Genomic DNA, 17500 nt, shown 5'->3' with positions numbered 1-17500 from the left:
GGAGACACGCCTACTGCTGGGTAACACACACACACACACCACACACACACTCACTCACACACACCCACCGCTGGGTAACACCCATACACACACACACACACACACACCACACACACACTCCCTCACTCACACACACTCACTCACACACTCACTCACACACACCCACCGCTGGGTAACACCCATACACACACACACACACCACACACACACACACACTCACACACACTTACACCCACGCACACACACCGCTGGATAACACTCACACACCCACCGCTGAGTAACACACACACACACACTCACTCACTCACTCACTCTCTCTCTCTCTCTCTCTCTCTCACACTCACAAACACACACTCTCACTGTCTCTCTCTCTCTCTCTCTCTCTCTCTCACACTCGCACACACACACACACACTCTCACTCACACACTCACTCACTCAATCACTCACTCACTCTCTCTCTCTCTCTCTCACACTCACACACACACACACACACACTCACTCACTCACTCGCTCGCACACACACACACACTCTCACTCACTCACTCTCTCTCTCTCTCTCTCTCTCTCTCTCTCTCTCTCACTCACACACACTCTCACTCACTCACTCACTCATTCTCACTCACTCACACACACTCACTCTCTCACTCACTCACTCACTCACTCACTCACTCACTCACTCACTCACTCACACACACTTACACCCACCGCTGGGTAACACACACACACACACACATGCACACACGCACACACACCCACACACGCCCACCGCTGGGTAACACACACACGCACACACATGCACACACACCCACACACGCCCACCGCTGGGTAACACGCACACACATGCACACACGCCCACCGCTGGGTAACACACACACACACACACACACACACACACACACACACACACACACACACACATGCACACACGCACACACACCCACACACGCCCACCGCTGGGTAACACACACACGCACACACATGCACACACGCCCACACACGCCCACCGCTGGGTAACACACACTCACTCCCTCACTCACACACACAATCACACAAACGTTTGTTTTTGATCAAATAAATGCCGTCTTAAGCCTGGTTCACACGGGACGATTTTAAAATTGTCGGCCGATTTTCCAAACCTGAGACCCTCACACACGCCGATGAAAAATCACGGGTCTAACCGTTTTGGTCGTACAGTGTGTGGTGCGCAGCCACACGGCAAAATCAACACATCACACACAAACCGATTTGACTCCCGAGCATTCCCAGGTCAGGTGGGAAATCTCGCAAAATCCCTCGAGATCAGACGTGACTTCAGAGTAAACAATCATGGCGGACGAAGAGGATGCAGTGGCGATAGTTTGTAGTTTGTTTTTAACCGAGAAAAAACGCCATGCCGCCGGCTGTTCTGATTGGCTACACGCCACAGTGCACAGGCTGCGTGCTCGTTCGTCCCCGGGGGACACACCACACACGGCAGGAATATCTGATCAGATTATTTTACGATAATCAGAGCATCCCTAAGATTGTCGGAAGGGGTGAATCGGCCTAATTATCCTGCCGTGTGAACCAGGCTTTAGTGAGCGGAAGAGACTTCTCGCAAACAACCATTTTTAAAATCCTAATTATTCCAAACTTTTGGCTATCACTTTTGTTTCAGTTTTAGTAAGTTATAAAGTTAAACTAAATTAAAATTAGAAAAATAAAACACTTATATATTATATATATATAATATATATATTTTAAATGTTGAATTTCAGTTTATTTCAAGTAATGTTTGAGTTAACTATGATAACCCTGCGCCTCAGCAACTGTAGTTTCCTACACCTGAATCAGTTCATCACCGTATACAGATAAATAACACACACTCTCTCCCCACGGCCCCTCACTTAACTGTAGTCTAATGACTCCTCTGATTCCCCTGACCGTAGACACCTTACAGCCTATCAGTGAGAGTCCTGACCCCGCCCCCACCTGTGTCTCTGACCCCGCCCCCATCCTTACGTGTGTCTCTTACCCCGCCCCCACCGGTGTCTCTGACCCCGCCCCCATCCTCACCTGTGTCTCTGACCCCACCTGTGTCTTTGACCCCACCCCTCTCTCTGTCTCTGACCCCGCCCCCACCTGTGTCTCTGACCCCACCCCCATCCTTACGTGTGTCTCTTACCCCGCCCCCACCGGTGTCTCTGACCCCGCCCCCATCCTCACCTGTGTCTCTGACCCCACCCGTGTCTTTGACCCCACCCCTCTCTCTGTCTCTGACCCCGCCCCCATCCTCACGTGTGTCTCTGACTCCGCCCCCATCCTCACCTGTGTCTTTGACCCCACCCCTCTCTCTGTCTCTGTTCCCGCCCCCATCCTCACCTCTGTCTCTGACCCCGCCCCCATCCTCACGTGTGTCTCTGACTCCGCCCCCATCCTCACCTGTGTCTTTGACCCCACCCCTCTCTCTGTCTCTGTCCCTGCCCCCATCTTCACCTGTGTCTCTGACCCCGCCCCCATCCTCACCTGTGTCTCTGCCCCCACCCCTCTCTCTGTCTCTGACTCCGCCCCTCGCCCTGACTCCGCCCCTCTCTCTCTCTCTGCCCCGCCCCTCAGCCAGAGTCCCACAGCGACGCTGCAGTCGACGAACACACACACTCAGAGCTCCAGCTCCAGCTCGGGGGACGGCAGCCTGTTCCGGCGCAGCCAAGCGGCTCAACCCGACGAGACGGGCCGCGTGCCGCCATACGTGGACTTCAGCCAGTTCTACCGGCTCTGGGGGATGGACCACAGCGACGGCCCGTCGGGAGAGATGGGCCCGCAGTGACCGGACACACACGAGTTGGGATGTGAACTCTGGGTCTGTGGTTAAAGGGATAGTTCAGTTTAAAATTAAAATTAGCCCATGATTTACTCTCCCTCAAGTCATCCTAGGTGTATATGACATTCTTCTTTCAGACAAACACAATCAGATAGAACACATCTATCCATCATAAAAGTGCATCTGTCCATCATAAAAGTGCATCTATCCATGATAAAAGTGCATCTATCCATCATAAAAGTGCATCTGTCCATCATAAAAGTGCATCTGTCCATCATAAAAGTGCATCTGTCCATCATAAAAGTGCGTCTGTCCATCATAAAAGTGCATCTATCCATCATAAAGTGCTCCACAGGCTCCGGGGGCTTAATAAAGGCCTTATAAAGCAAAGCGATGCACTTTTATGGACTTCAAAACAGAAACTGCAACTAAACAGAAACTTTTAAATGCCGTTATAAAGCTTGGAAGAGCCAGGATATTTATTAATATAACTGTGATTGTGTTCGTCTGAAAGAAGAGTGTCATATACACCTAGGATGATTGAGGGAGTAAACCCTGGGCTAATTTTCATTCTGGGGTGAACTGTCCCTTTAAAGGATGATTGTGGGCCGTATGCATCAACAGAAGAGCTCGACTGTATCAAAGGCAAAAGCATCTCAGTGTCACCGGAGACGCTGATTGAGTTGGTTCAGAATGACGTGTGTGTTATTATCACAGTGCTGTCCTTGAGTTTATAACCGTTCATTTCTCTGAGCTTCTTTCTGCTTCTGTGAAGTTTGACGTCTGTTTTCGGTAAGATAAGCAAGTGCAGTTAAACCTGTGTGTGTGTGTGTGTGTGTGTGTGTTTTCTGTTTCCTGTAATAAACAGTAGAGGCTCTTATTTCCGGCTCGACTTTTCTTAGAGATGCACTGAAATGTACATTTTGACTGATAATTCTTTATATTTGAAAGCCGATAATCGATATATTGTCCGATAAATCTAAATCCACATTTGTATATCCTTTTTTGAGAGCCTGATTACAATAACAAGTCTCACCATTAATGCCATGTCTCAAGCACACAATTATAATGTTCTATAATTAATTCTATGTAGCTTCTATGTCAGACTCGCGCTGCACATGTTGCACTGAACCGTATTTTCCCTTTTGATGTGATTCCCATCATATTTCAAGCAATTCAAAACCATCATGACGAACGGTGCGCATCTGAAGTGTCTTATAATCCATTATTTATCAGCTTTAATATATCAGCCAAATTTTCTTATTGCGCCGATAACGATAACATTTAAAATGAACATCTATCGGCCGATACTGATGCCTTTAAATGTCTGATCTTCATGAATTTCAAGATGCATTTGCAGGATTTGCAGTGTGTTTCTTCGAATGAGCCACAAGGTGGCGCTATAACAAGTGGATTTGCTTCCATCTCAGGCAAGACTTATTGTTTTGAATTTCCTGGAAAACGCATGATTCTGTAATGATGAATCCTCTAATGGAAAAACCCTTAGCAAAACACACATTCATTAGTGTTCATGAAACCACTTTACACCATCAGGTCCTGCATTTACCGTCGATGTGCGGATCAGATGTCAGATGTTACTTTCGCTTTTACAAAGAAGAACTGAAAGGTTGTCAGATGTTTCAAAAGTTCTTCATGTCATGATCAGTCAACCTCGGAGAGTCAAATATTTTTCACTTAGATCAGTTTATTTTCTGTGGGGTTTGCAACTTTTGCACACAAAAAATATATATTTGGTCATTTTTCTTAAAATAACTTTGGGCTGATATAATTTAATTATAAAAATATATTTTTAATTATTGAACCAAATGAGTCATATAACAGGTTTCAACAGCCCGGAAAGAATGCTTCAAACTATAGATATTTCATTATCATATCCGCAAACATTCTGAAGGATAAACAAACAAAACCAACTAAAAAAAAACCGAGAAATAAAAAGCAACTTTTTATTTTTTTTCATATGGATGCATTTAAGATGAGAAGATTACATTATAAAGAATTTCTCCATAAAGTTGAATTTTAATTCTTTTTGTCATTAATTAACATTAAGCACTTTTGTAACGATATGCATTTTGCAATTTTTTTTGTTTATGGATGTAATATTTACCATGCAAAATGTAGAAGTTCACAATATATCCTTTCAGGGATCATTTATAATTAACATTTCTTGGGGCAAATAGAAAAGAACTAACATCAGACCAACCCAATATATAATTATTTTATTTTTTTATTAAATGCTTGAAGGAAAAAAAAAAAAAACATTAGCAACAATTCTCATCATTGTCATAACATAACACAACAATACTCCAGAGTCCTTCAGTCCAGATTCAGTTCCGTCATATTTTTAAAGAATGTTACATATTTGATAACGGGAAGAAACGGGTTGTGTTAGAAATGAGGAACTCAAAAACATTACATTTTTAGATAATTAAAACTACTCATTCACTACAATAAATGAATATAACAATCTTAATTTCTTGATATAGTTGAGAAGGTGACGTAAAACAAACCAAAATCACATTACAGATGTTTTATGTGTCTAAAAACAACTAGTTTTCATATGCGAAGTTCATGTAGGAGAGATCATAGTTTGCGCTTTCCGTGCTAAAATATCAGTCAGTGTTTTATATGAAGCCTATAGAAAAGGTTAAAATGAGGTCACTTCCTGTGCGTCACACAATTATAAGGAATGTTACATATTTGGTAAGAGGAAGAAACTCCTGCAGTAAAAGGTTTTTTTGTCAAAAAAAAAAAAAAAATGTGAGGAACTAAATTCACTCAATCACTACAATAAATTAATATAATAATTACTAGGCCTACGTTGTTGAATTATCTTAATTTCTGGATAGAGTTGAGAAGCTGGCGTAAAACAAAATACATTACAGATGTTTTATGTGTCCAAAAACAACTATGAGAGGTTCATTTAGGTGAGATAATAATTTATATTGCGCTCTATGTGCTAAAAGATCAATCCGTGTTTTATATGTAAATGAAGCATGATAAAAGTGTTAAACAGAAGCTATTGTGATGAAGAATAACGCGCGGAGGATGAAGAGCAGCGCGTGAGAGGATGCTGAAGTGATCCGCTGGTTGTCGCACTCGGCGTGTGTGTGTGTGTGTGTGTGTCGGTGGTCCGGAGGGCGGAGCTGCGGGTCTCTCTCTCGGTACCGACGGACACACACACACACACACACACACACCGAACACTGCTGGGCGGAAGAGCGTCATCTCAGCAGAAAACACACCGAGAGCGAAGCACTGAAGCTCACGGAGATCAAGCGGGACTCGCGTCGACGCATCGAGAGCGCGTTTCTCTCCCTTTCTTCTGCGCCTTGCGATGGATTTACACACAGACGCCCGAGACGCGTGCGATCCGCCCGCATCACCGGCCGCGCGTCACTGAAGCATCATCCGCGAGATCCGACGCTCCAATGCGAACAAAAGCTTCGGTTCGCCCGCCTTCACCTCCACCCTGAGCCTCCATCCGCAATGAACATCTAGAGGAGCGTCAGGCGATGGGTGAGACACACACACACACACACACACACACACAGGTCGCGAGGATGGAGAGCGGCATCTGTTCGGTCAGAAAGCAAAACCAAAAACATCACGGGCGTCTTATTAAGGTCCAATAACACGCGCTGCTGCTGTTGCTATTAATATTCCTGATGTTGATTTGCTTCCCGGTTTGATCTGATGTTGTTTTGTGTCTCGGAACGAACAGATTATGTTGTCAAACCCAAATATCAACTTGCTTTTGCTTCTCTAGTGACGTGTGAGTCAAATATATAAGTGAAGCACTGTGTTGTTGATGAAACCGCACAGGCCTCCGTCAGCTACAATCCGGATTCTGAATCGGTTTGACTTCAGATCTGTGTGGAAATATAATTTCAGATTCATAAATATGATCGGAACTTGTAATTTAAATATGTATAATTGAAGCATTGTGTTGGTGAAACCGCACAGGCCTCCGTCAGCTACAATCCGGATTCTGATTCGGTTTGACTTCAGGTCTGTGTGGAAACATAATTTCAGATTCATAATTATAAGAATATGTCTGACTCTGACTTCCTAAAAATAAGAAATTATATATTTTTTTAATAAAGAAAATTAAGCTTACTTTAGCACCATTAACATGTTATCAATTGTGGCAAATTTAAATTTTGATGTTTTCATTTTAAATGTTGATTATCATTAGTTTATCAACATGCAATAAAATAGTGTATACTTTACTAGACTTAGACTATTGACTATGCAATTTTAATAAGATTGTTCAAATATTAAAATCAAGTCTTGTGTTTGCGTTAAAGTAGAGGAGTTTGGGGAAATCTCAATAGTTCTAAAATGGGCTTCATATAATATATTTCTCATTTTACTCTTTTGGTTTTGAGTCGTCCGTGTCCTCGACGGGTTTGATGAGATGGATGTTAGTTCAGAGAACCGGCTCGTTTGATCAGACCGGCTCTATTCTCTGTTCTGGTTCTGCTTGGTCGTGTTCAAGGTAATGATGTGGATTGAGTTTCAGCTCACAGGTGACTGACCTACAGCACTGGAGTGTGTGTGTGTGTGTGTGTGTGTGTGAACACGCGGTGAGCAGATGTTGTCATCATCAGCTCATATGGTGTCTAACAGACGTGATGTCAACCTGAGGAAATCTACATTTGGATGATAGTTTGATCACAGGATCGGTGAAGAGTTCAGATAACGGAGGTCGGGATGAACGGATAAGGAGAGAGAACGAGACTGAAGGACGTCGAGATGCTCGTGTGTAAAGCTGAACACAGATGATGTATGTTTGAGTTTTCAAACTTTACTGAATGTTCAATGAAAACACACTGTGACGTTCTGAACTCAACACTCGTGTTTCCACCGAAGCGTTTTGTGTGTCTGCTTGTTGTTGTTGTACAAGCAGGAAGTGACGGTTGGTATTAGTCCCGCCCCTCAACTGTGATTGGACGGCTGGGTAAAAATTATGATTAAAAACGCTGTATTCTGCTGCCAGGCCAGTAGGTGGCGATGTCGATGTGAAGAAACACTATGCACGTATAGATTGAACACGCAACATGACGACACCGTTTTCGCGAAATCACGTTTTCGTGGTTTACACAGAGACGATAACAGTATCGTTTTCCAAAACTTGCACTTTTAAAGATGTTTTTAAAAGTTTGAGTTTTCAGGCCCTCAAAACATTGTTGTCGAGTAAACGAACGACCAAAACGCATAAAACGTTTTTTGTGTTTAGTCGAGAACGGTGTCGTGTAAACGGCCTTCGGTGTATCTGGCTTCTGTTGATGGAGTCAGTGGAAGTAGATTAAGGAACTCTGTGTTATGTATAAAATGCAAGTTATTTAATATGAAAAGTTACTTTATTTAGTTACTTTAGACGTCATGAACAACAGAACCAAACGCTGAGAGATGAAACACTAAATTATGACTGTTCTATTGACTTACAATTACTTCATACTTGATATTAAGTTATCCTGCATTTAATTCAGATTAACTTTCACACACATACTACCAATAATGAATTATGAATCTGCTAAATTGCACACATGGAATTAAGTCAAATCCACTTAATTAAGTAAAAAGTCAATACGTGCATTTTTTATTTTATGAATATTATTATCAATTAATTATTATCAAATTATGAATGTAATTCACACACAAATGTAAACTTGTGTAAAAAACATTGTGATAAAATGTTCAGCAATTGTGTTGCTTCAGATGGTTTTAATGAAGTAAATGTATGAAATATTTCAGTATGTAGAGAAAAATGTCAAAGATAAACAAAAGTTTTGTTCTGTTGACTTTTGCTATATAGAATTATTGTTATTTTGTTTGGAACATGTTTGGAAGCAGTGGTGTGTGTGTGTGTCTGTGTGTGTGTGTGTGTGTGAGAGTGAGTCTGTGTGTGTGTGTGAGAGAGTGTGAGTGAGTCTGTGTGTGTGTGTGAGAGAGTGAGTCTGTGTGTGAGTCTGTGTGTGTGTGTGTGTGTGTGTGTGTGTGAGTGAGTGTGTGTGTGTGTGTGTGTGTGTGTGTGTGTGTGTGTGTGTGTGTGTGAGTGAGTGTGTGTGTGTGTGTGTGTGTGTGTGTGTGAGAGTGAGTCTGTGTGTGTGAGAGTGTGAGTGAGTCTGTGTGTGTGTGTGAGAGAGTGAGTCTGTGTGTGAGTCTGTGTGTGTGTGTGTGTGTGTGTGTGTGTGTGTGTGTCTGTGTCTGTGATTGTGTCTGTCTGTGTGTGTGTGTGAGTCTGTGCGTGTGTGTGTGAGAGTGTGAGTCTATGTGTGTGTAAGTGTAAGTGTGTGTGCGAGTGTGTCTGTGTGAGAGTGCATGCTTGTGTGTGTGTGTAAATGTGTGTGCGAGGGTGAGTGTGAGAGTGCGTGCTTGTGTGTGTGTGTGTGTGTGTGTGTGAGTGTGAGTGAGTCTGTGCGTGTGTGTGTGAGTGAGTTTGAGTGAGTCTGTGTGTGTGTAAATGTGTGTGCGAGTGTGAGAGTGCGTGCTTGTGTTGGTGTGTGTGCGATGTGTTTGCTTCTCACACGTATCCAGTGCGTCAGGCGTGTGAGTGTTTTGTGCACCGGTGTCGTCTTACAGCTCGTCCCGAACACACACACACACACACACACACCTACTGCAGCCAAAATGGTGCTGACCTGTTTGTGACCTCCGAGTGTGTGTGGAGCCGACGCCTGATGGAACAACCCACTCGCTTCCCGTCAGCGGGGGGATCTCACACACACACACACACACACACACACACACACACTCCAGCTACAGCTTCCCGTCTCAGAGCCTGATATCTTCTCCGTCCAGTATCTGAGAGTTACAGTTATAACAGATTCATAAACACACTCATGTCCAGGAAAGTGTGTTTAAGAGCCAATCACAGCAAAGATGAATGTATTTGAAGTGACGGGCCAATCAGATGTGACTGTGGGGGCGGAGCTAGTGTGACATGACAGGAATAGAACTCAAAGTTTCCTGCCAGTATTCACACTCAGATTTACATTATTTGAGTGACTTTAATGAGGCGTTTCTTCCTCCTGGTCGGGTTTAGAGCGGCTGATAGTGGATCAGATCTGTATAAATGTATACATTTAAAACTGTCAGACATGTACAAGAGTAAAACTCAACTGAGACACACAAACAAACCGCCCTAGACAGACAGCAGGACTATAATCAGAGGGTTTATCTGTGGTGAATGGAGGCATGGAGCTCAACACACACCTGATGTGTGTGTGTGTTTCGAGCGTTCATGATGTGAGGATTGTTGTCGTCTGGGAAGGAGGCGTCAGTTCTGTGAATGTGTGTGTGATTCCTGCACTGGAACATGAGATGATCCGCTCTCAGGGCCGTTGTGTAGTTGTGTCAGTGTGCACTAGATGATTAAACTACACTACGTTCATTTCTGTGCTTTGAATGTGTTTTCTGATCTGTAGATTTGTTCCAGCTGTTTTCTAGTCTGAAAACGATGATCACTAACTGGATCAGTTTGAGTTCTAGTGACTAAAGATACAAACTTGTTTAAAGTTCAGATAATATGTAAATACTTCATGAGGTTCAGGGTGTGTCCCACAGATATCAGTTGTTCACCATCACCAGACCGGCTCATCCTCACTTCAGCCCGTATATAATGGAGCTTTAGTCCATAATAAAGGCTTTTATGCCTATCCAAAGTTAATGTAGTCTGTATTTTACAGTGAAAAGATGAAATAATCAGGGTAAACATCACTTGAACAGATTATTTTAGTGCATTATTTCCAGTCAATCAATTTTGTCCATTACGCAAAAAGTTTAGAGTATTTAATTCTGTGCATTAAAGACACATGAAATGCTGCCTGTGAAATTAACCTCAGTTTGATCTAATATGTAATTTATAGAATGTTATCAAACACAATAAAACATGATGAGTTTTTATGAAAGTGTATCTGAAAGAGTTTGGTTGTGGTATGGGGGGGGGGGGGGGGGGGTAACTGTCATCGGCAGTGGCCCATGCATATCGACTCTCACTAAAGATCAGTGGTAAAACGTGAGGAAATGCTAGATTTTTTTTATAGCCGGCAAAGTGTGACATCTTATTTTTGTCCTTTCACAAGTAACTGAATTTTTGTCCTTTCACAAGTAACTGAATGTACTGTGGCCGAGAGAGCTCAACGCGCTGCACCTGAAGAAAACACATGCAAATAGAAAAAAAAAAACATGCAAACAAATAAAAAAAAACATGCAAATAGAAAAAAAAAAAAATGCAAATAGAAAAAAACACCCACAAATTAAGAAAATATCTTCATCAGTAAATACTCACAACACAACCAAATACAGAAACACGCTGCAAATAACACAGAACACAACAGAAATGTTTCCAGGGGAACCAAATAAGTGACGAACCCGGCTGGGAAATAAATAAATAAAAAAGACAGAGAAAAAGAACATGAGGGAAAGATATTAATCTATACATCAGTTACACTGTACACATTTTTTCATGTTATGTTTAAATATTTACAAAGAAAAGTTTCATAAGAAATGTTAGGTAATGCAGGGTCCAAAGTTGTAAAGTTGAGACACTCACACACAGATATGTAACGCATATTTTAAAAGCTTTTTTTGTATAAAATAATATATTTATGTGCAACCGTTATGTTTACAGCATTATAATTCTGTCGTAAGAACATGATGGACACCGCTGCGTTGTCATGGGAACATCACAGGTGAAAATAATGAGGACATTACGTTGTCTTTTGTTGCTCCCTTCATTAAGTGCGTTCCAAACGGCTTCATAATGGCACACTAGTGCCCTGATCACTCCAAGTCCACTTCAAGAGCACAGCCGTCTGCCCTTCGAAGGGAGCAGGGCACAGGGATGCTTACGAGCGATAAACACGTCCAGAGAATGTCTAATAAGGGGAGAACTTCCACTCTCAGTTAACTTCGGCTTCTGAACTGGTTGCAGTTCCACTCTGGCTCCACATGAGGGCGCTCACAGGACGAGTGCAGGATGAATGGAGGTCTATGGCGCTATACCCCTCAAAATCCACTTTTCTCAGGATATAATTTTTTGTCTAGTAATTTGATTGTATTCGAAAGGAGATGCAAAGAAATTACACATTGCTGGGTGTTAGCTTTTTTAGAGTCACTTATTTGCTTTAAAAAGTCTTTTAAAATGTCAATGACGTCACACACATCGTACGACCAGAGACACTGCTTTACGGCAATCCTTCAGTCACTCTGGTGCTTTCGCGCTCTGCACTTTCTTTTCTCTCGAGGCATCGACAACACAGCTGACACAGGCAAACACACAACACAGCTGACACAGGCAAACACACAACACAGCTGACACAGGCAAACACACAACACAGCTGACACAGGCAAACACACAACACAACTGACACAGGCAAACACACAACACAGCTGACACAGGCAAACACACAACACAGCTGACACAGGGAAACACACAACACAGCTGACACAGGCAAACACACAACACAGCTGACACAGGGAAACACACAACACAGCTGACACAGGCAAACACACAACACAGCTGACACAGGCAAACACACAACACAGCTGACACAGGCAAACACACAACACAGCCGACACAGGAAAACACACAACACAGCCGACACAGGAAAACACACAACACAGCCGACACAGGGAAACACAACACAGCCGACACAGGCAAACACACAACACAGCCGACACAGGCAAACACACAACACAGCCGACACAGGCAAACACACAACACAGCCGACACAGGGAAACACAACACAGCCGACACAGGCAAACACACAACACAGCCGACACAGGAAAACACACAACACAGCCGACACAGGCGAACACACAACACAGCCGACACAGGCAAACACACAACACAGCCGACACAGGCAAACACACAACACAGCCGACACAGGAAAACACACAACACAGCTGACACAGGGAAACACAACACAGCTGACACAGGCAAACACACAACACAGCCGACACAGGGAAACACACACAACACAGCTGACACAGGGAAACACAACACAGCTGACACAGGCAAACACACAACACAGCCGACACAGGGAAACACACAACACAGCCGACACAGGCAAACACACAACACAGCCGACACAGGCAAACACACAACACAGCTGACACAGGGAAACACACGTGCTAGAAGAGTTTGTGTTTTGTTGTTTTAAAAGACCACGCCGAAAACACACACACACACCATCAAGCGGTATCTCTGGTCGTAATCAGTCCTTCACTGACCAATCAGCGTTCATTAGCAGAATGCTAGCGTGTTATGGGCAACAACAACTCAACCTGTAAGAAATCGAAAGGACATAAGTACATAATAACTACAACCAACATTCGGTACAATAGGACTTAATAGGGAGTGGCCAGGCTCTCCGTAGACGGGCTCTGGCACGTCCCAGCCGGGTTCATCACTTATTTGGTTCCCCTGGAAACATTTCCATTGTGGTCTATGCTATTTGCAGCGCGTTTCTGTATTTGGTTGTGTTGTGAGTATTTGGAGCACACGAGTGTTGTGAAACTGATGAAGATGTTATCAGCGATATCACAGTTGGACATGTCTGTCATTGGAAAGATCCAAGAGGTGTCATGAATAATTAAGAGAAGTGTCTTCTCATTGGATAAGAAAACTCAGTCTCATGAATAGTAATGAGACACAGATGAGTCATCAAAGTACTACAGTGCTCTGCCGCCTCAGCCTGACACGAGGAAGATTTTAAACCCGGAAGTCGAAAATAGCGGGAAAAAGTAAAATTTAACAATTTTCTTAACCTAACCGATGCTAGCGTTGTCTTCAATGATGTTCAACACACACACCTCTGTTAAAATCTCAGAAAATTTGGTTTAGGATTTTATGACACTTTAATGAGAATCTAATGAAAGTTACCAATTAGAATAATGAGAATAACAAACATACACAAAAGGAAAGTGAAGTGTGTGTTCACACACAGTCATGAAAGTTAAAATGTGTCTGTCACAATGCAGAAAACTCTTAATGCTCCTAAAATAAGCTTAAAGAGGATCTAATGTGCTTTTTTCTACCTTTCTTTAGTGTGTAATGTTGATGTTTGATCATGATGAAGCTCCAGTTCTCCTCTATATCAGTGTCAGTGTTTCTGAACTCCTGAAACGCCTCCATTGTAGTCTTGAGTTTCTTCCGGGAACACGTCACAATATTCCTCATTATAATAATTAATGCGCAGAATAAAGGGGCGGGGCCTGGTTGAGTTAGTTAGTAGTGTGTTAAACTGGCGGTTATGGTGAGGGGCGGGGCATTTCCCAAACACACTCGACGCACTCGACCAATCACAACACACTGCTCCAGCCGACCAATCAGAGCACAGTGTGCTTTTCAGGAGGAGGGGCTTCATAGAGACAGGAAGTAAACAGAGCGTTACTGAGAGACTGGGAAGAGAGGAGCCGCAACAATGGAGAATATGAGGAGAATAATCAACATTCAAGCAGGAAAACCTGTTCTAGTAGAGCCTGAAACAACATCAAGACTTTATCAATGGCGTAATAGGTCCTCTTTCATTTTATTTATGCAATATATATATTGAGCATTTCTGTAGGACGGGGTGAAGCGCTGGAGCAGCTCGTCGTCCACATTCGGACTGAAGGAGTGTTTTTGTGGATTGGGCAGATGTTGAGCGGCTAGAGAATGAGCTCTATTGTACAGACAGACACACACACACACACACACACACACACACACACACACACATTGTTCAAGACTGAGTTTGGCTCCGCCACACTTTTGGTGACACATGATGTGTGACGTGTGTTTCCATGGTGACATACGTGACGCAGCGGGAGACTGAAGGGTTCAGTGTTGGACTGACTGAGACATTCACACGCTTCACACACACTCGCGCGGGTCACTGTCTGGAGATCAGACTCACACACACACATTCTGTGTTATTACTGCTGTTAGTCACGCATCACTGTGATTCCTCAGATCATCTGTGGTGATGAGGAGAGTCTGCTGGTACTTTAAAGGATCAGACGCACCATTTTCAGCTGCTAGAAACCCAGCAGCCGCAGTGCAACACTCATTACCACTTAGAACACCTTAACAACCCCATAGCAACACCCTACCAATCACAGCACATTAGAACACTATAGAGACAGCATAGCAACACCATAGTAACTACACAGAACACCCTAACAATCATAGTGCAACACTCATTACCACTCAGAACACCATAGCAACACCCTACCAACCACAGCGCAACACTAGGGGTGTGACGGTTAGTATATAACTGTGAGACCGACGGTTATAGTTGAACACCGTCATTACAACTCTATAACCGCCAAAACCGTGTTATTAAAATATTTTTTACAAACATTTTTTATCATAGAGAATGTTTAAATATTAATTAAAAACAATTGTTAACAGTCTGTGTTATTAGTGATCTACGTCGTTTCCAACTGTATTTGATTCTTTGCCAAGTACCCCGACCGACCGCCAATCATCTGAGATAGAAATAAAAGCTATGATATAGTGATGTGCCATCATTATGAGATTTATTAAACAAATGAAAAACATTTGCAATAATAAACATTAGCAATGAACATTTGCAATCGGGAGACATGGTTTTTACCACTTAATGAAGTTTTGTTTTGTAAATTGTCAGACATGATTTTTACCACTTCATTAAGTTTTGTTTTGTAGAAAGCCTTTCTTTAAAGCGAATTTCGTTTTGTACAAATTGTATCTTAATTTTAATAAATGTTTCATCAACCAATTGCATGTATTTAATAAATAAAAAAGCAAATATAGGAGACAATATAATAACCGTGACATCGAGGCTCCGATGCGCCGCGTTCACTGAACTAGAGCGCATCTCATCGTAAATGAATGAAACTCAGCGTAGGCTATGCCTCATACATTAGCATTAAATATCTTTGCTGCATCCTTTCTAGAACAGACAAGGGCTTTCCTGCGGCTCGCATCAGCAGAGCACTGCATCGTCCATAGACCGCACAACAATCAGCGGATGGCGGGCGGTGCGGCTTGGAAATCTGGTCAAAAAACGTTGGTGCGGATGATGAGTTTTGTGATGCGGTTGCGGATGAACTAATACCCCATCCGCGTATCTCTATTGATAACAACATTGAACACTACACAAATATTAATGTTATTCAAACTAAATTGTCTTATAACAGACAAACGTCGCAACAGCTCAACACTTAACCATAAACAACGCCCGGAACACCTCACCCACACACTGCGACACTACACACCTCTCAGAACACAATGGGAAAAACATATTAACACTTTAGAAACCACCCAGAACAAAAATAGCTTCATGCTGGTGAGTTTTGCATCTCAGTTCACTGTTTGGAAAATGCAAATTCATAGTTTGCAAATTTTGCAACTCTCCTTCACAACCTACACACACACACACACACACACAAGTAAGTAAGTGTGGAAAACAGGCGTTTGATTCTCTGCTGCTTCACTGTCCTGCTGCAATCATGTGTGATGATGAGCTGCAGTTTGACAGCATATCTGTGTGTGTGTGTGTGTGTGTGTCTGTGTCTGTGTGTGTGTTTTTGTGAGTGAGTGTGTGTGTGTGTGTGTGTGTGTGTGTGTGTTCTGTGTCTGTGTGTGTGTGTGTGTGTGTGTGTGTGTGTGTGTGTGTGTTTTTGTGAGTGAGTGTGTGTGTGTGTGTGTGTGTGTGTGTGTGTGTGTGTGTGTGTGTGTGTGTGTGATGGGCAGGTTTAGGGGTCAGGTTAGTGTGTGTGTGTGTGGGTTGTTGTCCCATCCGCTCGTGCCCCTGAGGAATTCTGTTCTCTTATCCAATATTCATGGAGTTTTATCCGTCGATTAGCTCTGTGTTGGTAACAGATCCCGTTTGGGAATGAGTCCAGCGCGCACACACACACACTCTCTCACTCACACACACACACACACACACACTGAATGAGTCCAGCGCGCACACACACACACACACACACACTGAATGAGTCCAGCGCGCACACACACACACTCTCTCACTCACACACACACACACACTGAATGAGTCCAGCGCGCACACACACACACACACACACACACACTGAATGAGTCCAGCGCCACTGCTTTCTGACCCCCACGTCCGCTGAGATGACCCTGACACGGATGCACACACACTCACTTTCTCACACACACACACACACACACACACACACACACACACACACACACACACACACACACACACACACACTCACTTTCTCACACACACACACACACACACACACACACACACACACACTGACAAGCAGCTTTTGTGTGGAAGACATTTCGAGCGCAGCCGTTTAATAAACAGGAAGTATAAAATGAGTGTGTGTGTTTACAGTCTCAGGAAAGTGCAGTGCAGAAACTCCACGATCGTGTGTGTCGTGTGTTCAGTCGATGCGTTTGGAAAAAAACCAAATTGCATTATGGAAGAGTTTGAGTTGTACTCAGTTGTCATGGAAATAATCTTGCAGCGCAAAACAATGGGTTGCTTTTTAATGTTGCTTTTTTCTTTTGTTTTTGGGGTGAGATATGATTAATGAGATTCATCCTTCATATTAAAGTGAAAGTGAGATGATTGTAACCGACACTCAGAATTTGTCGTCTGCATTAATCCATTCAAGTTAGTGCACACGCATTAGGAGCTGTGAGTAGTCAACACACACAC

The 17500-nt window shown here is 43.1% G+C and overlaps 2 protein-coding genes across 4 annotated transcripts in view; both read left to right on the top strand.

Annotated features, from left to right (window-relative positions):
• The window catches only part of tab1 (TGF-beta activated kinase 1/MAP3K7 binding protein 1), a 22064-nt gene extending 18383 nt beyond the window's left edge, over window positions 1-3681 (top strand). For both annotated transcript variants that reach the window (XM_084127938.1, XM_084127937.1), the window contains exons 10-11: window positions 1-20; window positions 2597-3681. The exon at window positions 1-20 is cut by the window's left edge and continues 134 nt beyond it. In XM_084127938.1, the coding sequence (XP_083984064.1) occupies window positions 1-20; window positions 2597-2807 (231 nt within the window). In that variant the 3' untranslated portion in view covers window positions 2808-3681. The remainder of the gene's footprint in view (window positions 21-2596) is intronic.
• A 1376-nt stretch (window positions 3682-5057) lies between these two features.
• mgat3b (beta-1,4-mannosyl-glycoprotein 4-beta-N-acetylglucosaminyltransferase b) overlaps window positions 5058-17500 on the top strand; it is a 30915-nt gene continuing 18472 nt past the window's right edge. The window contains exon 1 of one of the 2 annotated variants that reach the window (XM_084127936.1): window positions 5058-6338. Coding sequence is in view for 1 of the 2 variants with exons in the window: in XM_084127935.1 (XP_083984061.1) it covers window positions 7604-7608 (5 nt within the window). In the remaining variant the exon portion in view is untranslated. The other variant, XM_084127935.1, reaches the window with a different exon arrangement.

Source organism: Abramis brama (assembly GCF_963993115.1).
Source record: "Abramis brama genome assembly, chromosome: 11".
NCBI lineage: Eukaryota > Metazoa > Chordata > Actinopteri > Cypriniformes > Leuciscidae > Abramis > Abramis brama.
This window is presented reverse-complemented; position numbering and strand designations above follow the sequence as displayed.